Source organism: Xylona heveae (assembly GCF_001619985.1).
Source record: "Xylona heveae TC161 unplaced genomic scaffold L228scaffold_7, whole genome shotgun sequence".
NCBI classification, from domain to species: Eukaryota; Fungi; Ascomycota; class Xylonomycetes; order Xylonales; family Xylonaceae; genus Xylona; species Xylona heveae.
This window is the reverse complement of record NW_017264199.1, coordinates 216417-242171: the sequence shown is the minus strand read 5'-3', so window position 1 is coordinate 242171 and position 25755 is coordinate 216417. Positions and strand designations below refer to the sequence as shown.

General features: G+C 49.9%; 9 protein-coding genes across 9 annotated transcripts; 6 read left to right on the top strand and 3 right to left on the bottom strand.

Moving 5' to 3' along the window:
• Positions 1-133: 133 nt before the first annotated feature.
• On the top strand, positions 134-1771 carry L228DRAFT_269015 (hypothetical protein; the record flags this gene model as incomplete). Its single annotated transcript, XM_018335223.1, has 1 exon — positions 134-1771. One exon carries the CDS (start codon positions 134-136, stop codon positions 1769-1771), a length of 1638 nt encoding a protein of 545 aa, XP_018187099.1.
• A 1216-nt stretch (positions 1772-2987) lies between these two features.
• Positions 2988-4681, bottom strand: L228DRAFT_155547 (cyclin-domain-containing protein). The gene has a single exon (XM_018329331.1). The coding sequence runs from the start codon at positions 4310-4312 to the stop codon at positions 3269-3271; it is 1044 nt and encodes a 347-aa protein (XP_018187098.1). The 5' UTR covers positions 4313-4681; the 3' UTR covers positions 2988-3268.
• Positions 4682-6038: 1357 nt separating this feature from the next.
• Positions 6039-7648, top strand: L228DRAFT_248266 (hypothetical protein). Its single transcript, XM_018332816.1, has 4 exons — positions 6039-6545; positions 6611-6711; positions 6779-7181; positions 7246-7648. Exons 1-4 carry the CDS (start codon positions 6336-6338, stop codon positions 7318-7320), a joined length of 789 nt encoding a protein of 262 aa, XP_018187097.1. The 5' UTR covers positions 6039-6335; the 3' UTR covers positions 7321-7648.
• Positions 7649-8157: 509 nt separating this feature from the next.
• L228DRAFT_253474 (putative Xaa-Pro aminopeptidase pepP) lies at positions 8158-9815 on the top strand (the record flags this gene model as incomplete). The annotated part of the gene is made up of 4 exons (XM_018333752.1): positions 8158-8330; positions 8416-9430; positions 9497-9611; positions 9727-9815. 4 exons carry the CDS (start codon positions 8158-8160, stop codon positions 9813-9815), a joined length of 1392 nt encoding a protein of 463 aa, XP_018187096.1.
• Positions 9816-10624: 809 nt separating this feature from the next.
• On the top strand, positions 10625-14481 carry L228DRAFT_261701 (hypothetical protein; the record flags this gene model as incomplete). The annotated part of the gene is made up of 2 exons (XM_018334355.1): positions 10625-10654; positions 10711-14481. 2 exons carry the CDS (start codon positions 10625-10627, stop codon positions 14479-14481), a joined length of 3801 nt encoding a protein of 1266 aa, XP_018187095.1.
• Positions 14482-15000: 519 nt separating this feature from the next.
• On the bottom strand, positions 15001-16472 carry L228DRAFT_239507 (putative eukaryotic translation initiation factor 5; the record flags this gene model as incomplete). Its single annotated transcript, XM_018331155.1, has 4 exons — positions 15001-15294; positions 15351-16195; positions 16255-16387; positions 16449-16472. 4 exons carry the CDS (start codon positions 16470-16472, stop codon positions 15001-15003), a joined length of 1296 nt encoding a protein of 431 aa, XP_018187094.1.
• Positions 16473-17490: 1018 nt separating this feature from the next.
• Positions 17491-20214, top strand: L228DRAFT_248261 (TMP-TENI-domain-containing protein). Its single transcript, XM_018332815.1, has 10 exons — positions 17491-17762; positions 17815-18060; positions 18120-18296; positions 18426-18561; positions 18633-19043; positions 19097-19473; positions 19528-19593; positions 19653-19665; positions 19731-19752; positions 19815-20214. The coding sequence occupies exons 2-10, from the start codon at positions 17961-17963 to the stop codon at positions 20064-20066; spliced, it is 1554 nt and encodes a 517-aa protein (XP_018187093.1). The 5' UTR covers positions 17491-17762; positions 17815-17960; the 3' UTR covers positions 20067-20214.
• A 693-nt stretch (positions 20215-20907) lies between these two features.
• Positions 20908-23383, top strand: L228DRAFT_155350 (hypothetical protein). Its single transcript, XM_018329329.1, has 2 exons — positions 20908-21399; positions 21454-23383. Exons 1-2 carry the CDS (start codon positions 21195-21197, stop codon positions 23100-23102), a joined length of 1854 nt encoding a protein of 617 aa, XP_018187092.1. The 5' UTR covers positions 20908-21194; the 3' UTR covers positions 23103-23383.
• Positions 23178-25197, bottom strand: L228DRAFT_248258 (Isochorismatase hydrolase). The gene is made up of 4 exons (XM_018332814.1): positions 24894-25197; positions 24539-24554; positions 23801-24361; positions 23178-23586 (listed from the first exon to the last, which is right to left on the bottom strand). The coding sequence occupies exons 1-4, from the start codon at positions 24916-24918 to the stop codon at positions 23508-23510; spliced, it is 681 nt and encodes a 226-aa protein (XP_018187091.1). The 5' UTR covers positions 24919-25197; the 3' UTR covers positions 23178-23507.
• Positions 25198-25755: the final 558 nt, after the last annotated feature.

Sequence of the window (25755 nt, the reverse complement as noted above, 5' to 3'; positions counted from 1 at the left end):
ATTTCCCTCGATGTGCATTGTCGAGGCCTATATCGAAGTCGACTTAGACGGCACTCGACGACATCGGGAGGTCCTAAGGCCGTGTGAACGCAGCGACGGCGCTCGCCCTTGTTCTCTGTGTTCATACCGCAACATGCCTGACCATTACGTGCGTGTCGTTGAGGTCCGGCCTCCTGGCCCACCGCCGCCGCCTTCTCTCCTTGCGCCCTCACCGGGACCACCTCCTCCGCTCCCGCTAATGGTCGGCCCTGATCCTCTGCCGCCACTACTGCCAGCACCAAAACGGAAGAAAAGGCGGGAGCTTACGTCGGATATGCGATTCGAGGTGGACATATCCTTTGGCAAGCTTCGCAAGGTCAAGAAGCCTGTCGTAAAGGAAGTGGACACGATCGACATTGTTGAAGAGGACATTATTGCAGAAGAGGACGAAATAATAGCGATTGAGGAGCCAGTCCGCTCAAGGCGCAGCGCAAGGCTGATGCCTGGTGGGCGCGCACCGCCGGTACCTCCGCCGGCCCCAACCCCGCCCAGTTCCCGTGGTAGATCTCCTATGCCTCTACCTCGCCGGCAGCCTCCTTCACGGCAGATTTCTCCCCGGCCTCCGCCTCCGCCGCCGCCACCACCACCACCCCCTCCCCCTGCGGCGCCAGCACCGGCTCCTACTCCTGTCACTCCACCTGCGCCTGCACCCGCACCAGCGCCTGTGCCTCCTGCTCCACCATCTCCTCCGCCCAGTGAAACAATCATCATCGAGCCGGAGCCAGACCGCGGTCATCACCGACGAAGAGAGACGATTGTCGTCCAGCACGAGCGTGGTCCAACAAGGGAGTATTCCCGTCATTCATCACCACGCTCACCATTCTTCGAAAGGCGAGATCCATCTCCTGCCTCTCCATTTAGACGCACCGAACACGTCATTGTGCGGGAAGAATTTCGCGACGGGGACCGAGAACGTCGACCGTATGGTACAAGATCTCTTCGGCCAAGTCCCATCAGCGGCAGTCCTCGCCGACAGTCACCGCGGGAACAGCGGTTTGATGACCCGATGGAGGCCGAGCGACGACAAATGGCGTATGAACGCAACCGCGTTGATGAACTCGAGCACGAGTTTCGCCGCGCCCGACTTGATGACGATGACGATGGATATCGCCATCAGAATTATACTCACTACGGTCGACCTGACCCGCCTAGTCGTCTCCCGCGCATTCCATTTCGTCGCAACCCCTCGGCCTCACCCTCACCTGGTCGCCAGCCCCTTGTCCCTCTGCGCCGAGATCCCGGCCCACCGCTTCGAATTCATCAAGGTAGAGACTTGATCCCTCGATCGTCTCGTGGCGAAGATATCCTCTCCCGCGGAGCGCGAGTCATTGCCGAGGCCGGCAGAGTTGCTGTTCCTGCTCCTGGCCCTCCCCCAGCCCCACTACGCGGCATTTTGCGTAACGCCAACAACAGCAATAACAATGCCAACCGTGACCGCGAGCATTACAGATATGAAGATGACGGATACGTCGACGATGGCCCGGCACAAGTTATCATCAACAACTCACAGGCCAGCAGGCCACGTGGTGCGCCAAGTGCAGGTGCTAGACCCGCAATCCGTCGGCGCGAAACCATTGGCGGCGGCGGCGGCGGCGGTGGTGGGGGACGTGGTAGTCTGGCCGGCCTGCGCGGAGGACGTCGAGAAATCCGCGAAGAACGAGGCGGACGAGTCGTTCGCGAGCGCATCGTATATGACGATGAGTGGGTGAATGGACGCCGACGCGAATGGTAATCTATCCATCCATTTCATCTATTCAGCTCGTTCCTCGTTCATTAGTATGTTTATCTTATCATCTTGCTCTCGTTCCCTTTTAGTATTTATTTTGCTTTTTCTTCTTTTGGCGAGTCATTCTCTGTGTCGCGATCCCCTTTTTGTTTTGCTTTTGCGTCTATCTTTCCCGCATTATTATCGTTCTCGTTCTCGATTTCGGTTTCAGTTTTGATTTTATACATATACCGCACAGTTCCCTAATTTCCACCCGCACCCCACGTACACGTCATCTATGTCCATTTGTTCGAATCAAGCCATGTCAGTCTAATTATCATAATTGTTCATGTTTTCGACACGCATAGCATGCCATAGGACCTAAAACACAAGCACAAAGCACAAGCACAAAGCAATGCAGAACAACGCAAGTGAATTCTCATGCAAAAGAATCTGTGTGTGTTACTGAGACTTGACGTATATGTATACAGATATGTATAATGAATCAAGGATATAGTAGACTATAGACGTAGACGAATAGACGAATAGATAGACAGATGTTGATATCAGTTGTAGTTGGTAAATGGGAATGAAATGCAATGGAAAGGGGAACGGAAATGGAAAGGAACTGGAATTGGAACTGGAATGGAATTGGAAATGAATCCTGTGGATATAAATATGAATATACATGTACTGAAGATATGAAAAGAACAGAAAAGAAAGCAGGGGGTATGTAGCTCGATATGTGCGTGATATAACCGCCAAAATAACCACCAAAGAAGAAGAAGAAGAAGAAGAAGAAGAAGAAGAAAGAAAAAGAGAGAAAGAGAGAAAGAAAAAAATAGCTGATGAGGATGAGGATGAGAATGTTGAGGATAATGAGGATGAGGATGAGGATATTGATCTGAGACAGAGATCAGAGATGGGGAGAAAGACAGAAAGGTATAAATGTGTATATACATGTATATGTATATATATCCACAGGTGGAGGAGAATTGGTGGATTGGCGGATTGGTGAGAGGATATCCGAGAGGGGAGTTTTGGGGCGTAGGAGGTCAGCCAGCGCAGTGAGGAGATAGAAAAGGGAGAGAGAAGGGGATAGAGAAGGGATCCTAAATTCGCCGACGTAGCTGCTGTAGCGCCTGTGCCAGGAAATAGTTACTGGGTCGAGCACTAGATCTCGGACTCAGGGAAACAGGATTGCACAATATGATCGTTGACTTGGCTTGGTCGTAGGAGGAACGATCACAAGAGAAATGTTTCGCCCGTCGCCCGAGATGGACGGTCAAGATGGCAAGACGCTTGTTTCGAGGTTGCATTCGTATATGGCGAGCAAGCAAATGAGCCATAGATCGACCTCGTGAGTGGTTTACCGTGTGCCATCGTTCGGAGGCCGCGGTGTGTCGGCAGGCTAGGTATAGTACCGAAAAGTACCCGACAGAACATATACGACCGAGGCAGCATAGGGGCTTGCGCTGAGGCTGGTTGATAAAAAGACGAGTTGTAGACGAGAAGAATACTTGCTCACACTGCCGTAGCAATCTCGTGGGCTTGGGTGGACTTGCGAGCTCTGAGCGGCGGCAAGCGGGGCGTGAAGCCGGGCGGGGGTGCTTCGAGCATACCCTGGGAGCGCTCCAGGGCACGGGCATGCTCCTGCAACATTTCGGGATCCACCTTGAGCGAAAAGGCCGTCAGGAAGCAAAAGCTGATTTCGAGTCGGCCGAGTTCGCGTTCGCTGACACCACCGACCTTGGCAAATCGACTGTGCGAGTATGTCAGATCCTCCAGCGCCTTCATCGCGACGCGTAACCCGCCAAGCATGAGCCGGTGCACATTGCGACCGGTCACGGAAATGGTCTTTTCCTCAACAGCTAGTTTGTGCACGTAGAAGCTGCTGGCCAAGTATACGGCCGTGGACATGGGACAGAACCGGTGCAGGCGCATGAGGTAGTCGAACAGGGAAATGGGCGGCGGGTGTTTCGAATAAAATTTCCGAGCGATGGCGCCCTGCTGGATCTCAACCGCCTCTGCGTCTGCGCCGATGACGGCCGTAACGGACTCGTGCGGCGTTGCTTCCGGACTGCCGATGGACGTCTTGCGAAAAATGATGCCTTCAATACTGTCGTCTGACCCCCGCGACTTTGGTGGGGTGTGTGGCTGCTCCCCCTCACGCGCCGTTGTGCATTCCTCGCTTTGTTCTGACGACCCTCCTCCTCCTCCTCCTCCTCCTCCTCCTCCTCCTCCACTTCCACCTCCTCGTGTTTGTTGCGTCGCCGCGGCGGCGGACCACACGGGGGTCAAAGGTCGGCTGATCGGTGGTGTCGGGGGCACATCGCCGGTAATACGAACCAAGGTGTCAATACTGCGACATAGCAACTTCAAAGCGGCGACAGGACTCAGAGTAAAGATATCGAGGTCTGCGGCTGCTGGGATTTCGTCCGAGTCGCGACGTTGAGAGGATTCGTGCAGGTCGGCTCCAGTATCACATGCAGGGTCAGGAGCGGCAGGTAGCGTAGGTCGCGGAGTAGGCTCGTTGGAATGAGACGTAGCGTCTCCGCCGTGATACATGGTCACCGTGATAACTGTCAAAAAAAAAAAAATAATAGAGACGTAGAAAACGGGACAAAATTAAATAGTCTCGTCTTGTCACGTCCCCAGCCCAGGATTTGAATCAAGGCGCCCGTGAAGGCGATATGGAGGCTGTTGGGAGGGCCACCGCCACTGGCTCATCATCGACCGGCCCCAGCTGACGTCAAGTAGAAGCGGAACAAAAGTCACAACAAGAAGAATCAAGACTTGGAGCAGGAGAGGCAGGTAGGCAATATTTAAATAACAAAAGAAGAAAAGATGGCGGGAGAGAAAATAAAGGCAATAGACAGGGGGAGATCGGAGACGTCAAGATAAAAAAGAGGGAAATGAGCGGCAATAAAAGGAAAATTAAATCAATGGAGATGACAGGCCGAAGCAGGCAATGTGATAGGCAAACCCCGCAGAGCGACAGTAGTGACGGAGAAAAGTGATTGATCGATGGGGGATTTCCTTTCCCCTCGGCTCCAGTCCAAATCAAATAACTTAGCACCCTTGCCGTTCCCGGGCAGCAACGGGCAGCACTTTTTCAGGGATCAGCATCCAATATTGTCAACCCTTATCCTGCAAATTCTGCAAATCCATTTGCCTGTGATTTTCCATCGCTTTTTTTTTTTTCGACTTGTCTGTGTTGGGTTTTGCCGTCCTGTTTGAGCTGAGCACATATCTTAGTTGTCATTATTCAATCTCGCGCAGTTGTTTCCCCTCCCGCTCACGAGGTCATATGCCCACATGTTTCTCTTTTCTTTTCTTCCACTCAGTTTGCAGTGACTTACTGGGCGCGGGGTCTCGACCGGTCCAAATTCTGCCCCAATCATTTCGCAGCTCTCTTCCGCAACACAAGGTAGATGATTCTTCAGCAAGTTCGGCATATTTACCTCTTCCGCAATAATCTTCTCTTTCGTCCCTTTCTTTACTGCCGGTTGTTGCCCCTTTCCCCGCATCGGTCTTGCATCGGCTTATAAGCCGAGAACCCATGCCCTGGTAACTCTAGGTGGGTATATATGGCGTGGCAGGCTCTACACTGGAGACGTGTGGATCCACATGGGGAAGCAAAGTGTGTTGTCGTGCCGTGAGTGATGCCAACAGCTTCGAGCGTCGCTCACGATCCCTGGTGGTAGGTACAGTTGCATGTGCGCTTGCATGTTCACTTGTTCAACAACCTCTCAACGAATTTGCCTCAATGCATATGTTCAATTGCACAGCAAGACTGTAGAATGGAATGGCCCAAGATACAGAATACGCAACAGTAAATGATGGCAAGTATGGATCTTTGTATCTACTACCTACCTTACCTACCTGTATATTTGGGACGAGTGCATCAGGTAGTCGAGATGATGATCGTGTTGATGAGGTTGCCTGAATGTTACATCAGGTAGCGATACTTGTTAGTCATCAACGATGCTGTGGAGAAGGTCGTACCGATACCTCCTCCACATTTGCCCCAGATGGGCGATCAACGAGTCAACAAGAGTCTCAACTCACCAGGGTACCAAGAAGACAGATGAACATAAATCAAAAATAAATATGGTATATATTTATATGTATGATCTTAATGCATTTACTTTATACTGCAATAAATCCATTGAAACAGAATATATTGTCTTGTAAACAGTTGGAGTGTTTGATTTTCGGGCTTTTCTTTCTCGACTAATAGGACCCACCAAGTGGCCATGCTAATAATAAGATCAAGTCCCTGGCTGCGTAACCATCTCGCTCGTCTCGTTTCGGTTCCCTGGAATGGGTTCGGATGACAACTGGAATCCAACCCCATCACTACCACCAACCCGCCTCTCTCCATCCTGCAATATTGCAATCTCTTTTGATCCTTTTCTTTCTGCCTCACCGCTTTCTATCCGCCTAGCCTCTCACTGAGCCGTCACCTGGTCTAGACCTATTTTACCCCTGGCGACCATCTCCTCGACGAACCATACGTCTTTGAGGCTCTGCGCACTCTACTCGACACCACCTGACAATCATAATCGCCCTTTGAGGCACCGCAACAATGCTGTTCAAACCATTGGCCCTCTTGGCCGCCTTCGCCCCTCTCGCTGTCTTGGCTGATATCGAATTCACAAGTCCGGCAGCCGGACAGACTCTGCAGCCTGGAACCATCACCTTTACGTGGAAGGACTCGGGCGATTCCCCCTCAATCTCCGACCTGAAATCATATCAACTGTTTCTGTGTGCCGGCGGAAACACGGATGGCACCTATGTACGTTAAACGTATTATTCGCGATAGATACACCGAACAGTCTGAACTAATCCTCCCTACAACAGGACCAGCTAACCGTCTTGCAAACCAATGGAGACTTTAGCACTGGTAACAGCGCATCAGGGAGCATCGTGGCCAGCATTGGTGGTAGCACGGCTAATGCATAGTACGTTTGGCATCGCCAACCTACCTGCTTTTTTCTCAGTCGAATTCTGATTGATTTTGCCATATAGCTTCCTCAAGATGATCTCTGTCGCCACTGCCGGTGGCACAGTCGTCAACTTCTCCAAGCGATTCACGCTGAGCGGCATGACCGGCGTCTTCTCCGCCAACGCTCAGAGCGGCCTCAAAAATGTCCAGGGTACCAACGGTCCCGACACGCAAAACAACGTCAACAGTGCGGCCACCGCTACTCAGGACGATGGGCCATTTGGCGTTCCCTACACGCTGCAGACTGGCCTCACTCGCTACGCTCCCATGCAACCCCATCCCGGAACCAAGATCACTGCAAAGTCGGCAAAACCTCTGTGGCCTACCAGCTCCTATTCTATTGCCACGACTTTCATGGGTCCCCCCACCCAGCTTACTACTCTCACGCAAGCTGCTACTTATAGTTACTCGAGCAGAGAGAATCCTGTAAGTTCAGTTCCGCCCCCTCGCTTCCCAGCAAGCAGAAACACTAATGTGCGACTCTCTCTAGGCGTCGCCTGCAGCAAATCCATCAGATTCTTCGAATGATGACATGGCCAAGTTCCTCAACCGGTGGAAGGATTGATTTCAACGGGCGTGCTTTCCTCTTTGACGTACCTTTGATATCCGATCCGCCCATGGCCTCTTATTTCTGATTTTCCAATCTTAACACTTTGCCTCTTTGATCGTATTTTCCAGGTTTCATTTGATTTCTTACATGAATAGTTCTTGCATGTAAAAAAGAAGAAAAGAGCGCGAAAGGGAATGGCGTCGTGGCTGCACAAAGGCGTTTGTATAGTCTTATTTTTGTTCGCTGGAATCATTAGGGCCATAGATAGCTCTTGCGGTAATGAGTTGATAATACGCCAGTGGTTGCTACCCACAGCAATAAGCAATCTCTTTGATGCCTTGGTAATCGTAATTTTTTTCCTGATGTCTTCTGTGTTAAAAGATGCTTTAGTGTGTCGGATGTAGTATTTCGTTGTGCTGTCAAGTCAGGAGCTGCCGTCAGTGGCTGATTGGCGGTCCGTCTCGCCGGCGCGACGGCTATCAACGGGCCCGGTCCCCGCCCGGTCTCGTGTCACAACATTTACAGTTGGGTCAATCCAGCTCTTCTGTGGTAAATCTGATGCCCCGTACATTTACACGCTTCCCAATTCAATCAGCTTGGGATAATTTGTTGTTCTGCCCATCAAGGGTCTTGAGGAATACTTCTGCTACTACTTCTGCCCGCCGACTCGAGGCTCGCTCGCTGAGCCAGCTTACTACTCCGCTACGGCCTCCACTACCCCGCCGAGCTTCGTCCATTCCGAGATACGGATTCTCACCAATCACACCAGTCCACCAAAGTTTACTCAATCGTAGTGCATCTTTAAATTTTGCTTCGTCGCCGCTGCATCATAATATGGGCGGCGAATTCTCAATGGATACTATCGACTCTATCCTCGCCGGGAAATACCCCGCCAAAGCTCACGCTGAAAAGGTGGTAGACTATATTCGTAGGAAGAAGAATGCCAGTCTCAGTGGCGGCGTCATCTACCTTGAGGGTCAAAAGACAAGAATGCTGGAGGACAATGATGAGGCAGAACCGTTCCGGTATGCTATAGTCTCGGCCGGTTTCTCTCCTTATATTTCAATGCCGGCAGCTCCGTTCCATGACTGCTTTACTAAACATTCCCAGTCAACGCCGTAACTTTTACTATCTCAGCGGTGTCGATGTCCCGGACTGTTATCTTGCCTACGAAATCGATACCAAGAAGTTGACTCTTTTCATCCCGCCTATTGACCCCGACGATGTCATCTGGTCTGGACTGCCTTTGATGCCGGAAGAGGCCCTGAAGAAATACGATATCGATGAAGTGCAAACAATCGACCAAGTAAACCAGTACCTTAGCCATGTCGGGAGCAAACGTTCTCCTAAATCCGCCATCTTTGCTGTCCAGCAGCAAGTGTCTGATCATATCACCTTCCTTTCTTTTGACGAAAAGGACTTTGTCCTTCTCAAAGAGGCGTGCGAAGAGTCGCGCGTAGTCAAGGACGAATATGAGATTGCCCTCACCCGCAAGGCCAACCTGATTTCAGGTATCGCGCACACTGAAGTGCTTAAACATGTGAAACACAAGAAAAACGAGCAGGAGCTCATGGCCGTCTTTATCGAGCGATGCATTGCAAATGGGGCGCGCAAACAGTCATACGGCTGCATTGTAGCGTCCGGTGAGAACGCAGCGACATTGCACTACCAGCGCAATGACGAGGAACTCTCAAAACGATGGAACTTGCTACTTGATGCAGGTGGTGAATATCGCTGCTATACATCGGATATCACGCGCACGTTCCCCCTCCATGGCAAATTCAACAAGGAGAGTCGCCAGATTTACGACATCGTGCTGAAGATGCAGCTGGATTGCATTGCCATGCTGAAGGAAGGGGTGTGCTGGGATGATGTCCATGCTCATGCCCACAAGATTGCTATTGATGGATTGTTGAATATTGGGATCTTTAAGGGCTCAGCAGAAGAGATCTTCAAAGCGCGTACAAGTGTTGCTTTCTTCCCTCATGGTCTCGGCCACTACCTCGGCATGGACACACATGACACTGGCGGCCATGCAAACTATGCAGACAAGGATACCATGTTTAGGTATCTGAGAGTGAGAGGAACACTTCCTGCGGGAAGTATTATTACTGTTGAGCCAGGCGTACGTATCCCTCCATCCTTGGGATTCTTTTTCTTCGCCTCGTTATGTACAAGCTGACATCCCCAGATTTACTTCTGCCGCTTCATCATCGATCCATACCTTAAGAACCCCGACCATGCCAAGTACATTAACGAGGATGTGCTCAACGAATACTGGGACGTTGGCGGTGTACGGATAGAGGGTAAGCAATGAAACATCCCAACCCAACCCCTGATGCGAACCCCACTCCCCTTTGTCCCTATTCGCAATCACCCCCTAACTATATGTGAAGACTAATATACTAATTTACGATGCAGACAATCTCCTCATTACCAAGTCCGGATCCGAGAACCTTACAAATGCAATCAAGGATGTCGCGGAAATGGAGAAAATTATTAATAGCTAATTAAATGAGGCAGGTTTGGATTTTTCTTCCGAGTCTCATGGGGAGGGCAGAGTGTGAAAACCACAGGCAAATTCTTTTCAGATCGCTCACTAGCTATCAAATGTTCTCTATATCAATATCTATGGACTGCTATTTGAGCGAATAGGCAAATTAGATCTCTCTAGCACGGAATTCATCACTAGGTTTCTATGCAATCGCACTTTGTCAACTTCTTGCATGTCAGACGCGTCACCTACAGAAATTTTATGTGTAGCCTTCGAAAGGCTACTCATCGTGACTCGAGTAAACGCTATTGAGAGTCGTATATATGCAATTTATTGCATTCCGCATTCATGTCAAAGAATTACATTGGAAAGAGCTTGGAATTATATTCTCAAATTCCAAATATAATGGTACTTAAAGCCGACATCTACTTAAATTATCGGTCATATAGAATTTCTCTAAGATTTCAGCTTCTACTTGCTATTAATTTCACAACCTGCCGCAGTTGCGACGTGAAATGGAAGGAAGTTTGTAGTGACGTCTCCGTCAGGCCCTGCGTCTGGGGTTTAGCTCACCGCCCTCGGCAGAAGATCTGGCGAGCGGCAATGACCAGCAACTTAGGAATAAGCGCGAGGTTTTGTCGAGGCATATGAAGACAAGGCTCTACAGAGTATGCACGTTAATTAATGCATTAATGATTATTCATGACCAAAATTCATATCTCTGCTCATTGATGCGGCTATCTAAAACTTATTTACTGTCTTATGCTCGCATATAAATCCACTATGATATCAGAATTGGTTTGATTTCAAGAGTTTCAGCAGCTAATGGATGCGCGAAACATCACATTTCAGCGGGTTAGTTCATCAACTGATGCGCTCGAGTGCAAATGTATGCTGACCATACACTTTAGCTCAAGCCGAGCTGCGTAGCGCTCAGTCAAGCAGCTCTATATTTTGCATCGGGCCGGAATACTGCAAAGGACGTCACCCGAGCTCTCGAAGAGCTGCACCTTACGCTCGACCGAACAATTAGAGATGGTTGCGTGTTCGATGGAAAGCTTGCCGATTATACCTTTTTTCCGCTCTCCCACGTCCTTCGAGAAAGTCAGAAGCTTCCGAAACGCGCTCTCGAACTAGCGTTACTATGCCTCACTATCTTGATACAACATGGATGGAAATCGAATATGGAGCTTGGTCTAGCCAAGCAGCTTCTCATCCTACTGAGCTTTCTCGCCGGAGGTAATCCTTCAGTGACGAAGACGGACTTGCCGTCAGAGGAGATGCAGAGAGCAGCGTTTGACTGTCTCGGTAGTTTGTTCCAGGCCCTAGGGAAATCTGCGTCTGGCAAACGGCTGATTACTGATACGGAAATGGTCCCCGCTCTTGGACATACTGTAACGGTGTTGCTGGAGGGTGCAGAGGGTGGCACATCAGTTGATGTTCAACTAAGCGCTCTAAATGCGCTGGATAGCCTTGAGATGTGCATTTCTGATCGCGAAGCGCTGGCCAATTTCTTCCCAGGGATTGTCTCGTCTGTAACTAAAGTCTTGAACCCTACAACACAGATGAGGAGGCACTACAAGGTTCTACAGAATTCTTTGGATATTCTCTCCAGAATTCTCTTGGCAGTGGTAGGAGATGTTCATAATCGAACCATTATAGCCCAGATGAACTCCCCGGAGGCAGTGCATGCAACAGGAAACCAAAAGTCTCAACTCACGGCATCATGGCTTAAAGCAACAGCTGCACAAGTCAAAATGGCATTATCAAACGTCATCCGTCTGCGAAATCACGAGAGAGCAGAAGTGCGCGATTCTCTGCGAAATCTTTGTCTCACGGTCATCGAACAATGTCGGAAGTCATTGTCAGAATCGGCGTCTATGATGATGGAGACTCTTGTCACACTGGCTGGAAAGCAAGACGAGACTGACGCCTCTACCACTGCTGTTGCTGTCAAGCACGTAGCCTCGGCGGATGCTTCTGTCAAGGATATGATGAGGTCGAGCCTGCACAGCTGGGCCATTACTTTGCCTCGCATAATGTCGTCCAATGATGACAATGCCAAGCGGCGAGTAATTGGCCAAATATCAACAACATTTCGTATTCTTTCCGAGCTTGGGACAGAATCAAGCATAGTCGACAATACCCTAGCTTCAAATCTTCGGGACAGCATTTCTGCTGCTATACATATCTCTCCCACCGTTGCGGCCAGCGCGGCGGATGTCTCTGCTCCCTCGGTGTCGCTTGTATCCACCGAAAGTTTGCAGCGGAATAAAATATTTCAGCCAGTTTTGATGGGCCAGCGCGGCCAGCGGGAAACACTAACGGAACTCCAATCATTAGTTAGCCAGATCTCGACGTCCGAGTCGGCTCTCACCATTGCCGAGGATATGCTCAACCACATGTACAGCAGCTCTGGCGATGAACTCCTATCAAGCTTCTGGCTGTCTCTTGAGATCCTTCGAAACTCTGCATCTGGCGGTCTTGCCTTGGAAGACTTTATAGATTTTGGGCCTTCATCTAGTGTCAACTCCCGGACATCCCTCATCGAAGAACTCTACTCGTATTCGCTGTCTTGTTTGACAGACACTTCTGTCGAAAACGAACCAGACTGGAGACTTCAGGCACTCGCCGTGGAAAGCGTGGCTCTCCAAGCCGGCCAAATGAAGAAGGAATTCCGCGTTGAGCTTGTCGATGCTTTATACCCTCTCGTGCATCTAATTGGATCTTCAAATTCAGCTCTTCGAGAGCACGCCATCGCCTGTCTCGACATGGTTGCAGAAGCCTGCGAATATCACGACGCCAGCGACCTCCTCATTTCCAACGTTGACTACCTCGTCAACGCGATCGCACTGAAACTCAATACATTCGACATCTCCCCGCAAGCACCCCGAGTTCTTCTCATGATGATCAAACTCTCTGGCCCTTCTCTCATACCATATCTCGACGACCTCGTCGACTCCATTTTCGCCGCGCTCGACTGTTTCCACGGTTACCCCAAGCTCGTCGAGCTACTCTTCAACGTTCTCATTGCCATTGTAGAAGAAGGCTCAAAATCAGATATTCTGACTATTGAATCTGGAATCGAGCTTGACCAAGCCCTAGGAAGCGTCAGAAAACACTGGAGACCACGTAGTATTACCGAAGTTGCTACTCAACTACGGGAAGCCAAAGCGAAAAGGCTCCAGACTGGAACCTCTAATCTCGCCGACGACGTCGACGACACTCTTCCTGACAAACTCCCTCGCCGACCCTGGAAAGACTTATCCGAACGGCCCGCGGTCGAAGAAATCACTTCTGACGATGATGACGACGACGAAGACGACCTCGAAAAGCTCCTCAAACAATACCCTTCAGAACCTGAACCACCATCCTCCCCCTCAACCTTGGCCACCGCAGACGCCTCCTCCTCAAAGCAAGAACCCTCTCCGCAGGCAGCCGCCGCTGCACGTAGAGCCGACAAAACCATATCACTTCTCACATCCATCACGCGCCTTACACAGCACTACCTCACACAACCTGGCTCGACTTTCCGCGCTTCCCTCCTCCACCTCATAAGCATCTCCTCCAAGGCACTCGCCAAAGCATCCGCCATCGCCGCCGCGAACCCGCCTCCCAGCGACGCCGACAATGCAGATACCCAACAGGACATCTTCCTCCCCCTGATCAATGACATCTGGCCACCGCTTATCAAGCGTCTTTTTGATAAAGAACCCTTTGTCACAGAAGCCGCCGCAAAGGCTATCACCCAGCTGTGCGAGACCGCAGGCGATTTCCTCGCTGGCAGGATCGTTGACGAATGGGCCAATATCGCAAAACTCTGTCGTCGCTTTGCGCCGGACATGCCCACATCAATCTCAATCTCGTCTTCATCATCGTCTTCATCATCGCCTTCGTCATCGTTATCGTCATCTCTATCCATTCCCAATTCTGAGTCTTCTACCTTTTCACCGCCTCTACGTAGTCCTTCTACGAACGTCCACTCTTCCTCGATAACTACACCCGACCCCATTGTCGCACCACAACCACAACCACAGCCACTGCAATCTCCAGCCCAGCAAGCCACAAATAACAGCAAGTCCATCAATCCAATGCCGACGCAGCCCGCGCAGCCCACGCAGCCCACGCAGACTTCTACGATCTTGACTATCCGGCCCAAACCCTCTCCGGTCTCCAAACGGCCACAGCACTCCTCGGCGGCGGCAGCAGCACAACGACGGGCCGAAAAAGCAAACAACACCCGCGTGTGGAAAGCACTGCGATCCTTGCTCCTCCGCATCGTCGACCGCGTGCATCCCGCCGAAGAAGTCTGCGAGGAGATTCTCGACCTGCTCACGCCGGACTTGTTGCTCTCGCTTTCTGTTTCTTTTTCTGGTTCTGGTTCTGGTTCTGGTTCCGTTTCTGTTTCTGCAACAGACCCGACGCAAACGCAGACGCGGACAACTGGACAAACGCGAGCACCTGGACAAAGAGCTGCCGACTACGACGACCAGGACGAAAAGACAGTTCGAGAGCAAGTCAGAAGTGTCCTGGAGAGATGGAACCCGGACGCAGTGTGGTTACAGTTGGAAAGCTACACGAATGGGAAGTTTAGCGGGGTGGCGGTGGCGGTGGCGGAGGAGAAGGAGAAGAAGCAAGGCCCTGTTCTAGACGCGGTCACGTTTCGTCCGTTGGTGTTTTAGATAACGGGTATATAGGGCAAATGGGTAATTAGGTAACGTGTATGCCTGATGATGCACTAACAAGGTATATAGCGATAATTTTATGGATAAATCAAAATTTACGGGCATTGGCAAGAGGACACAGTGAGATTGACACAAGAGTGTATTAATTATATAAAAGATACATTAATGTCAATGTAAAATTTGTAAAATAAGGGAAAAAAAAGTATGAGTGGGATTGCATTAAGTTGAGATTCAAATATAAGTAATAATAGCATGACTAAGTAGTAAAAAGGGGGAGAAAAAATGTATCAATGTATGCGGAGCACATGAACACTCAGCTGGGTACCCTCTTGAGGCAAGTCTACTCAGACAAAGCAGTGTAATTCCATGCACCAGAGACAAACAATAGACCGAGCAGAGATTTGAGAGGGCAAAAAAAAAAAAAAACCGAACAATTTGGATGAGTAGAGGGAGGTGGACCCGTTCCAGGGTCTACCAATAGCCACGAGGCGACACTTGGGTCAAGCCACGGCGATTCTACTCGTCGTCGCTCTCCTCGTCGTCGTCGGATTCTTCGTCACTCTCGGCGTTCTCAAGCCATTCGAGGAACTTCTCGGACGACTTGCGAACCTTCTTGCTCGTGGCGATGTCGACGTATTTCTTGCTCGCCTTGGAGCCCCACGCCTTGATCACATCCTCGGAGATGAGATCCTCTTGGTAGTACACCATCAGGATGGCAGAGACCTGAGGAATGAGCTTGGCATTCTCCTTTCCAACGTAACGCTCAGTACCGCCGAGGAAGGCCTTCTCGTGCTTCTCAGAGGAAATCATCTGCATGATTTGGTTAGTCATTGAAGCGATTATAGGATTGAATGGTATATACGAACCTTCTTGAGCATACCAGCGCGCTTGGGAATCTGCTTGATGATGTTGTCGTTGAAGAGGGTTTGCGCCAAGACGGCCAGGGTACGGTGCTTGGACTCGATGCCGAGCTCCTTGGCCTTGACATAGACGTCAACATCGCTGACCTTGTCGACGCTGCCCTTGGCCTCGGCCTCGCTGAGAATCCAGCTGCCAAGCTCGTCATAGGCACTGCCGCCATTCTCGCCCTCGGCGTCTTCGCCAGCAGCGTCGTCAAAGACAAGAGCACGCTTGAGGTCGGTGGGCAACTCCTTGGCACGAGCCTTGACGGCCTCGGCCGACACGTCAACCGCCCACTCGTCATCTTTGATTTCCTTTTGGGCTTCAATCTCCTTGGCCTCAGCATTGATGCGGCGAGTGAGCTCATCGTCGCTTCCGGCTTCGACCTCGCCGTCGCCATCCTCCTCGGCATTGTCCGAGTTGTTGCTGTCACCAGGGCTGTTGCGGCCATTCTCCTCGGCGTCGCCATTCTCGCCACGCTTCTCGGCTCGGCGAGCCTTCTTGTCAGCCTTGGTCTTCTTTCCCTTCTTGGAAGGCTGGTTCTTGAGGATAAACGAGCTGAGCTTCAGCCGAAGGTCGACCTCGGAGCGTTCGCCACAAGCCTTGCAGTCGAGCAGAATGTAGCCATCCTTGATGACCACGTCCGTTTCAGGGTTTCTGCACTTCTTGCACAGGACGAACCTGCTAATGAAACCGTCAAGGTAGTCCTGGAGTTTCGCGGCGTCATGGGCACCATTAATGATCCATCTGTCGTCAGAAGGATTTGTGGTTGTCTGGGCACCCAATTCGAATCCAAAGTACTTGATGACGTCTACGATATATGGTCAGCAAGGGGGGTGCTTTTCCAATCCAGAGCGCAGGCTAACTCACAAGATGGGGGACGGCTGAGCGAGCCGGCGACGCTGCTCAGGTTGACGACGACGGTCTTGATGCCGTTACCCTTGCCCTCAATCTTGGACTGAAGGCGTTCCATCTTGTAACGGTAAAAGGGATCCTTGACCTCCTGGAGTGGGTACGTTAGCCATGCGTCTCGCAGGCGAGCAATCCATATGGCCTGGACATACCCTGGGAATGTTGACGGTAGCCATGGTTGCAGATATTTAAATTTTAAGGCAGGAGATGATTCTTCCTCAAGAAAAAGGGCTCGCGCGAGACCTCTGAAGTTTGAATCTGAAAAAGAAGCGACATGCGTATGTTGCAACGGTTTAATCGAAGCGTTGCAGTTGGAGCGGGCTAGCCGTTGGAGCTCGAGTAGTGGCTACAGGACTTCCGCGGTATGCGAAATGTTTGCTGCGTGAGCGGCGGTCGGAATCTTGAAGAATTTGCGTGGGACGAATACATAAACCGCAGTCTGTCTCTCGACTTCCTGGCGGTTGGGCGGCAGATTGACCGGCGAAAAGCGCACTGTGGCGAACGAGCAGGTTTCTGGACGAGCGCAATGATGAAAAACACTCAGTTGTCTGCTCGAGGAAATCGAGCAGGATCGACTTGAGATTCGAGGCAATAAGTCAAGAGCTTGTTGGACGCAGAGACGTGATCCCAAGAGTCCACAGTTGCAGGCAGGGACAAATTAAAGGTTTGGAAGAAGGACGGGGTGTGTGTGGGACGGGAGAGGAAGGAAGAAGAGAATTTTCGGGCGAGAGCGAGTAATAGCCTGGGCGGATTAACTGTTTAGCGTGCCGGTGTCTGATGTGTTGATGTGTACCGCCATTCGTATGGATCATAAGCTGTAAGTCCAAGTCACCCTTTCACCCTGTCTCTCCGCTTACTTCCCCCCATATACCCGAGACGTAAAAACCCCATTCTCAATCTCCGAGGATGTTATACTACGATACGTAGTAATACTGTATTCCCCGAAGGCCGAAAGAGAGAGAAAATGAGAGAAAGTACGGGGTACCCTGCATAGTTTGTTAATACGATGACAATGATGCAGACTGTGGTTCAGGGTGTCCATTCAAGGGTACTGACACATGGCCGTCAAGGCTCTGATGCTTGGCAAGTATCACAGTGAATTCCAAGATGCAGAAAGACCCCTGATTGTGGCTGTAAAACACGCGTCATTTGGCTGCATGAACCTCAATCCTCCGACATGCTGCATCCGAGAAGCCTTGTGCAGGCCTGCTTGAAATTCTTCTCTTTAGGCGACATTATTTGTCCTCCCCGTAAATGCCCTTTGCTTGCAATGAAATCACTTGGTCACTCATACTGTTTCCCACTCTACCCGTGGGCTACAAGGGGTGTGGCACATGCACATCAACGCGGATATAGAGGGAAAAGTTCCTCTGGCTGCGTATATATACATTCATGCTTTCCTCAGAACTCATCTCACCATAGCACCAATTCGAATGTATCATCTCTCACAGTGCTCAAGCTAGCGGGTATGCTGTCCACTCTCCTCCCCAAAACAGGACGCTCATCGAGATTTGATAGTGACCTTGAAGCCACTATACCAAGCGAGTCATTGGTCCACTCTCCGCTAGTAGCATCAACAACACGCCATCCAAGCCGCTCACTGGGAAGCCTGCTGGTTAGAAATCTTCAGAGGTGGAAATCCTCAGTCAAGGCAACGTGACACGATGCTTGTGGATTACTCCTTGTATTTGGTCACGGACTCTACTCCGGCCATCCTCAAAGGCCACAACTTGGTCGATGTCGTTGAAGCTGCGCTTCAAGGCGGTAAGTTTTAAAAGTACCCGTAAAGCAAGTGACCTCACCCACATCTAATCCGACTACAGGTGTCACAATAGTGCAATATCGCGACAAGACGAGCGACACAGCTGATTTAATTAAGACTGCTCGTGAAATTCATGAAGTCACTCTTCGCTATCAAGTCCCATTCCTCATCAATGACCGTGTGGATGTCGCTCTGGCGATTGGAGCTGAGGGTGTTCACGTGGGCCAAGATGACATGGGTATGTTGTTGCTTCTTGTTGTTCGGTTTTGATTTTTACAAGTATTTGAGCTTTCATCGATTTATCTCGTCCCTGTTTCCGAAGAAAAATCCCACAAAACTTCAATTAGGCGACTAACAGATTATGCAGATCTCGCGACTGTCCGCCGACTGATGGGCAAGAATGCTATCATCGGCGTCACTGCCTCTTCTATAGAGGAGGCGAGGACGGCGGCCAAGGGCGGTGCCGATTATCTAGGGTTAGGGACTTTATTCGCAACTCCAACGTGGGTCAACACATGCTAAGGAAGAAAAGAAAAACCCCTTATTGAATTTGCTTTCCTAATTTGTTTGATAGGAAGGAGAACACAAAGTCCATCGTTGGCACCGCGGGAATCAAGGAGATTCTGGCATCCCTATCTGCCATGGACGAGAAAGTCTCCACCGTAGGAATTGGCGGCGTTAATGCCTCAAATGCTCAACGAATTCTCTATCAGTCCAAGGCGGCGTTCAAGGGTCTTGATGGTCTCGCAGTGGTCAGCGCTATTGTCGGAGCAGATGACCCGAAGCAAGCTGCGTCTGACCTTAGAAGTCTAATTGGACGGCCTCCTGCTTTCGCTTCGTATGGAAACAAAAAGGTGAAGGATCTAAAAGTCCTCTTGCCAGATGTTCCGAATATCGCGAAGAAGGTTGCGGAGAATCAGCCTCTTTGCCATAACATGACGAATTTTGTTGTCCAAAATTTCGCCGCCAACATCGCTCTCTCCATGTAAGTCTCTATTGGTATTCGATTAATGCTCAATCGCTGAGATTGTATAATAGTGGTGCAAGCCCGATCATGTCAATGAACGGGGCCGAAGCACCTGACCTTGCCAAGCTGGGTGGCTCCTTGGTTATAAATATGGGCACCGTCACGCCCGAAGGCCTGAACAACTATCTGCAGGCTCTCAGAGCATATAATGGCCAGGGAGGGCCTGTTCTTTTCGATCCCGTTGGGGCTGGTGCCACAAGCCAACGCCGAAATGCAGTGAAAACCTTGATGGCCGGGGGCTATTTTGATGTCATCAAAGGCAACGAAGGCGAAATCACCACTGTGCTTGGAGAGAGCGTCATTCAACAACGTGGCGTTGACAGCGGCGCCAGTAAGCTCACCGGCATCGAAAAGGCAAAAATGGTCAAGAAGCTCGCGGCCAGAGAACGTGAGTAGGCTTCAAGGTCTTCAAGTCCATGGAACGTTCACTCATTTGCAATAGGCAACGTTGTCTTCATGACAGGCGTGACAGACTATATCAGCGATGGCGATCGAACCTTTGCAATCAGTAGGTGATCCTGATGACTAGTGCTTCGGGCAAAGTTTGCTAACAGCTTGCTTCTTCAGAGAATGGTCATGAGTAAGTCTATAAATTGACGCCCCAAGGATGAGAAGACACATTGCATAGCTAACATATTGTCCCAGATATCTTGGCTATGTCACAGGAGTAAGTTCCAGTTCAGCTTTCCTTCTTTCCCCGGCTTTATAATCCATACTAATTCCATCTAGACTGGTTGCACACTTGGAACAACCGTTGCGGCATTTCTCGCGGTTCACCGCGAGGACAAGCTGCTTGCTGCTCTGGCAGGGATCGTGATGTACGAGATTGCTGCTGAACGTGCTGCCGCCCGCGAGAACGTGCATGGGCCGGGAAGCTTTGTTCCTGCTCTCCTGGACGAATTGTTCTGCCTTCAAAAGCAGTCGTTCATTGGCCAAAACGGCTGGTTGGCTGCAGCAAAGGTTGAAGAAGTTAATGTCTAACGATGCGACCAAGCTTGGAAAAGCCTGCTCATGACATTCACGATTTGTTTAAAAGTCTGCTAGAACTTCTTCATTTTAATATCCAGACCAATCATCATTTAGATTATTTATTGAGATCAAATACTCCGTACGCTGTCAAGGCTATGACCCTTCTATCCGACGAGTGACATTGGTACTGGTACGTAGTGGGACTGAAACGCCTTCAGGCAACTGCGACCCTTGCGTAACCGTGTGGGATTAGGAGGGAAAGCAGGGCCCTTTAAGCGACTCTCGCCCCACTGAACCGTTCGTCGATCCCTAAGCCACAGCGGCATGGGTTGATTATATAACTACGGCACTAGCCTATCTTATGGATAACCAATTGATGGGCTTCTGAATCAATGAGATATTCATGCTTCATCCCCACTGACTCTTCACCAGGTTCATTTACTGGTTTGCTACAAAGTATATTATTCTTTCAATTGTTCCAACGACGTAAGGGATCAATTCCACCGTCTCAGCGTTTACTGGAACCCATAACTCCAGCGTCTCTTTGTGAGGAATTCTCAGCCTAAAGAGTTAAGATTAATTAGTCCTCCCTTGCTCTTCATTACTCCGCAGCGGTTATCATCGAGAACCTTTTTGTCGACGTTTCTTCCACAGCCTCGCCATCTTACTGCTTCCATATAATCTTCTGAAGGACTGATTAGAAGTCCTGTTTCATAAGACTCGCTGCTTCAATTTGCCCAAACGATTACTCGGGTGCATCTTCTTGCTGAAGCCGACTTGCCATATTCGTCTCACGTCATTATCGTTTCGGGCACTCCCCTTAATCCGGGTCAATTTCAAACACTTCTACATAAAGGTTGTGACCAGAATCCAAACGAGAAGATTGTCTCCGCTCTGGTTCGATATATAGCGACCAATACCCGCAAAATCGCCTCCCCACCGCCTCAATCGAATCTCGAAAGGCCCAGAGCGTGTCTTTATCCCAAAGTTGTTTTGGCGGCTTCGCCGCCTATACGGCCTGGGTTGGAGGAGGGAAGCGAGTGGAGTGGCGGCTTGAATCTTACCAGGAAGTATTGCACCGGAACCAGAAGGGATAACTGAAGTGGATTTGCGAGGCTGCAGACTCTAGCAATTACGATTATGATGGATCCGCAATTAATTTTTGCCACTCGAGATGACCTCTGGCGTGTACACGCTGAGATCAATTCCATTTATAACGTTCAAGCTGAACATGCCGATAGACTGATGCGCCTGGAACGACGTCAGGAGGAAGATGCTCGGCTGAAATCCGTTTGGGGAGCTTCTTCGCCATTTCCAGGGATATTGAGTGGCACGCCTCAGCAGGGTAAGGCAAATTCATTACCCCAGACCTGTCTGAAGCTAATATACGTGTCTCCAGAGTCAGTGTCTAACCCAGCCGCCGAAGCATTCAGCAGATTCAACGAGAGAAACCCCTCGAATCTGCTAGGCGGCTTACATCTGGATAATGATGACGAATCGAGGCGCGTGATGTCAAGGGCCAATAGCGTCAGATTCGACGAAAGTGCGATGCAGAATCAATGGGCCCAAGGAGGACGATCTTCTGCCGCCGAGCCTTTGTCCTCCCGATTAAGAAGTGGTCTTGGGACTCTGCCAATGACGGAGAGGTCGGCTTCTCATAAATCTGATGGACGGCAAAGCTCAGCTGGCTTCTCTGTCCATTCAGCACAATCTACCCATTCAGGTCGCGAAAGCAATCTCGGCCTTGACGCAGGCTCCGCACTGGGCGCAACGGTCGGTACTCCTCTAGGGACTTCTGGTCCGCCGCCTGGACTCTTTGCTTTGGGGCCTGTTCCATCCATCATTCGATGCTGGCTGAGCACCGAATTTTCGCATGATTCTCTTCTTTATGCGGCCGTGTGTACGGGCTCGTACTCTTCGTTGGTCGACCGGCGGTTGGTCAAGCAACTGCAACTTGAAAGCCACATTCAGCAACACAGTCATGGTGAGGAGAAAATTCGAATGCCGGTCTACCTCCCCGAAGCAATTGTGCAGCAACCTTCAACCGGCGTCACCAGTCCAGAGCCGCAGGTTCCGACCTTCATCACCGAGTTTACAATCGTTGAAAATCTTGGGCGCTCCGTCGAGTCTGGCGCCATCCAAGTGATTCTGGGCAGTGATTTCCTCCGATTCCACAATGCTGACATTCTTTTTTCCCAAAATGCTATCAGCCTCTTCGATCACGATCGAAACAAATTGTCTGTACCAATGGTTCGACCTGAGGATGAGTCCACCTTCAAAAGACTGGCGACAGTTAGTTCTCCGATCACCAGCGGCATTGAAATGTCAGACCGATCATCTAAGGACGAATACTTTTCGCATGGTCGTCGCTCTCGCCTTCAGTCCCCAGTTTCGAGGGTCGCCTCTCCAAATGATCCGGTAAAAGGAGATTGGAGACGCCCCGCGTCTTCTTCAGCTACGAGACCTCCCGCAGAGATAACTCGAGCAGAGGTTGATAAGAAAAGTCAAACTGAGGATATTGGTGTCATTGGTGACAGCAAGCGAGCAAAGGTATCTACGGATCAGTCCAGGGACGCTGAAAACGCTCCCTTGGATGAACCATCCGGAGAACTGAGTGGCTTGCAAGTTAGCCCTGCCAATGATACGTGGGGTTCTTGGAGACGTGACCAGGCGCAGGATACGGGACCGTCGACGGGTAGCTACCAAGCTGTGCCTTCTGGTCGGGGAATGAAGGTACTCAAGCCTCTCAAGTCTACTGCGGGCGCTCCATCGAGGTCATACTCTGGAAGTTTATCAGCGATTGCTGGCCCAGAAGGTAGCGAAGCTCGTCGAAGAGTTTTGCAGGCAAGCGATGTCAATGCTGTGGAAGACCGCCTCTCACGTGGAAATTGGCGTTCGAGCTCTGTTGACATGCGCAATGCATCTCAGACACCCTCCACCTCTTCCGCTGGCACTGCCAAGCCCCGATCTGCTAACCCAATCGGTGGCGCTACAGCATTTGGCTGGTTGAATTCCGGGCAGCGTAAACAGGCTGCAACCGGGGAGTAAAGGCTGGTCCTCAGTTGAGAAAGGAACCTGGCACGTGAGATAGTATTCATATTGGTCCCAGCTTCCAGAAACATGCAGGGCTGTCGTCCTTGCACATGAAAGCTGAGTTGCTGTGTTAAACTGTCTTGATATTCATGTGCCTGCATTGTATGTTTATTGTAATGACTTGCTCTGACCACAAGCGCTTACTGAAGCACGAGTCAAGAGATTAAGCAGTTACGCCACGAGCGTGTCTGCTGAAATGCCAGTATATGTATTTGCACAGCTGTAATCCATTGTAATCTCTCAGACCTCCATGGAAAATGAGCCATTTGCATATTAGACTGTACGTAGGAAACTGCTTGACACTCTGCGTCGTCTCAAAATTCCTTTTCTCCGACGACAACAAAAACAATAAACAACGAATCATATCTTGCACAGCGTCTCCAGATTCGACCTCGTACTATCCTTTGTCTCCTTGACCAGCCCCGCAATGCCCTTGAATCTATAGTGTAACACAATGGTCAGCTTTTCCTTTTTCTTTTTCTTTCTTTTCCCGTTGTACACTGGCTCGATACACCACTCAAGACCTCAATAGCGGCAAACAAAAAGAAAGAGCCAGACGATGGAAGGAAATTAAAAAAAAGAGGGGTCGCGGGAAGGATGGAAAGAAGGGAGGGAGGGATGGGAAGGAAGTAATAAAATAAATAAATACATACTCTTTAATCCCCGCATCACCCATACACTCATACAAGACAGACTCACTCGTCGTCACCACCACACCCTCACTCCTCAATCTCGCCAGCGCAAGCGGTATTTCCTCTTTGTTGCAACTACTCACCCCATCGGCAAGCACGTACACTTTGTGTCCGTGCGCGAGCAGATCCAGCGCCGTCTGCGTCACGCAGATGTGGCTCTCGATGCCCACGATAATCACCTCGGACCGTGCCGCCAGCCGCTCCGCAATCCCAGGCACGTACATGCTGAATGCCGTCTTGTCCACGGGAGGCACCACCAGCTCGATTTGGTTGGTCTCTATGGAAGGCTGAAAGTCTTTGATGTCCGACGTTGACGTTGAGGTTGAGCCTGAGGTTGAGCCTGGGGCTGCACCTGGGAGTCCCAGCTCCGAACATAGTCCGCCCAACCGCGCGGCGTTCTGCGTCGTGGCGTAGACGGGGATCCGCAGGACTTGGCTCGCTTTGAGCATCTTCTGGGCCGTAGAGATGACCCGTGGGAATTCCCAGATGGCTGGGCGGAATTTTTCTTGGATGTCGCATATACTAGATTTTGTGAGGGGATTATATTAGTTTCATGGTCTTTTTCTTTTTTTTTGTCTATGACTTCTTCTAGTTTCTTTTTTGATTTTGTATCATTTTCTTCATATCATTCTTTTCTTGGCATTCTCTCATTTTTGGAAGTTGAACAAAGATATAAGGATGAAGTTGGGAAAGACGTACAATAGAGCAGGTTTAACTGTTACGTGCACGTTAGCTTCCAACTGAATGTGCCTTTAGTGGAGTAAGGGAGGGGAAAGAGTAATATGAGGCTGGTGATTCATTGCGCGCGCAGGTCTAGAAAGGTGTTATGCGGAAGAGACTGTTTTTAACTGGAAAAACAGAAGGTCCAGACAAGATGGAAAATAAAATTCAACCAAGATAAATAATGAGAGCTTAAGGGTCTTGTTGTTTTTATGGTTTCAACGAAAGTCAAAGTCAAGAAAGCGCAACACATGAAGGCAAAGAAGGTACAGAGTTAAAAGTCAATCACTTGATGCGTTGATGCTGAACTAAAACGAAAAAGCTCGACACTCACGCAGTCGTCGTGCTGGTCCGGCCATATTTGACATTCAGGTCCTGATTATTGTATATATGGTAAATAGTATATAGTATAGTATTTCAGGCCAGCAGTTATGTGACGATGATGAATCACGCGAGCTCAACTAGATCAGTCGTGTTGGACTTTTCACTTGTCTTATGGTGGTTTTTGTTTTAAAATAAAAGAACAAGTGTGAAGACAATTGGAAAGAGTAATTGGATTTGAAGGCAAATGAAAAAGGAAGAAGATGATTACAGTTGATCCAAGTATAATCCGTGGAATTGCTGGCTGGTTGCTGGACAATTGACATAGCGGTTGGGAAAGCTACTATAACCTACGACCGAGGACGTGATTGCGGGGGCGGGGCCAAGGGTAGTCGGGTAGACGGACCTGCGGAGTACATCCGACGCAGCCAAGACATTAGTTTGGTGGCAGGCTGGTGGTGGTCTTTTGTGCGCCAATCTCGATTTTGTTGGCTTTATACGTCAGAGAAAGAGGAGAGGAGAAAACTTGATGAATTAGGGGGGAATTAAGTGGAATTTATAGATATGCAGAGTTGGCATTCTCTGTCAATGTCCTTTTGAACAAATAGTATCTATGTCATGCAAGCTTGATTTATCCCGAAATTTCCTATTTTTTTTTATAGAAAAAAGGAGAAAGCCAGATAAAAATTCGTACAATAGCTATCGTGGCAAATCATGCTGTTTTGTATGCTAGCGGTCAATGACTATTCGAGTTTAGAAGAAATGGGGATCATCATGATATACAATACTTCGGGAGAATATGAGGAAATTACAATTTGATAGTGCGCACGCTCATGCAGTCACTAAATACATGTAGGAATAAAAATGTAAATCCA

Coding starts and splice junctions, on each gene's coding strand:
- L228DRAFT_155350 (XM_018329329.1), top strand. CDS start 21,195: ATGATGGATCCGCAATTAATTTTTGCCACTCGAGATGACCTCTGGCGT. Junction 21,400..21,453: donor GAGTGGCACGCCTCAGCAGG/GTAAGGCAAATT, acceptor ACGTGTCTCCAG/AGTCAGTGTCTAACCCAGCC.
- L228DRAFT_248258 (XM_018332814.1), bottom strand. CDS start 24,918: ATGGCCGGACCAGCACGACGACTGC. Junction 23,587..23,800: donor GGTGATGCGGGGATTAAAGA/GTATGTATTTAT, acceptor GTTACACTATAG/ATTCAAGGGCATTGCGGGGC.
- L228DRAFT_248261 (XM_018332815.1), top strand. CDS start 17,961: ATGCTTGTGGATTACTCCTTGTATTTGGTCACGGACTCTACTCCGGCC. Junction 18,297..18,425: donor CGTGGGCCAAGATGACATGG/GTATGTTGTTGC, acceptor CAGATTATGCAG/ATCTCGCGACTGTCCGCCGA. Junction 19,753..19,814: donor ATCTTGGCTATGTCACAGGA/GTAAGTTCCAGT, acceptor AATTCCATCTAG/ACTGGTTGCACACTTGGAAC.
- L228DRAFT_155547 (XM_018329331.1), bottom strand. CDS start 4,312: ATGTATCACGGCGGAGACGCTACGTCTCATTCCAACGAGCCTACTCCG.
- L228DRAFT_248266 (XM_018332816.1), top strand. CDS start 6,336: ATGCTGTTCAAACCATTGGCCCTCTTGGCCGCCTTCGCCCCTCTCGCT. Junction 6,712..6,778: donor GGTAGCACGGCTAATGCATA/GTACGTTTGGCA, acceptor TTTGCCATATAG/CTTCCTCAAGATGATCTCTG. Junction 7,182..7,245: donor ACTCGAGCAGAGAGAATCCT/GTAAGTTCAGTT, acceptor GACTCTCTCTAG/GCGTCGCCTGCAGCAAATCC.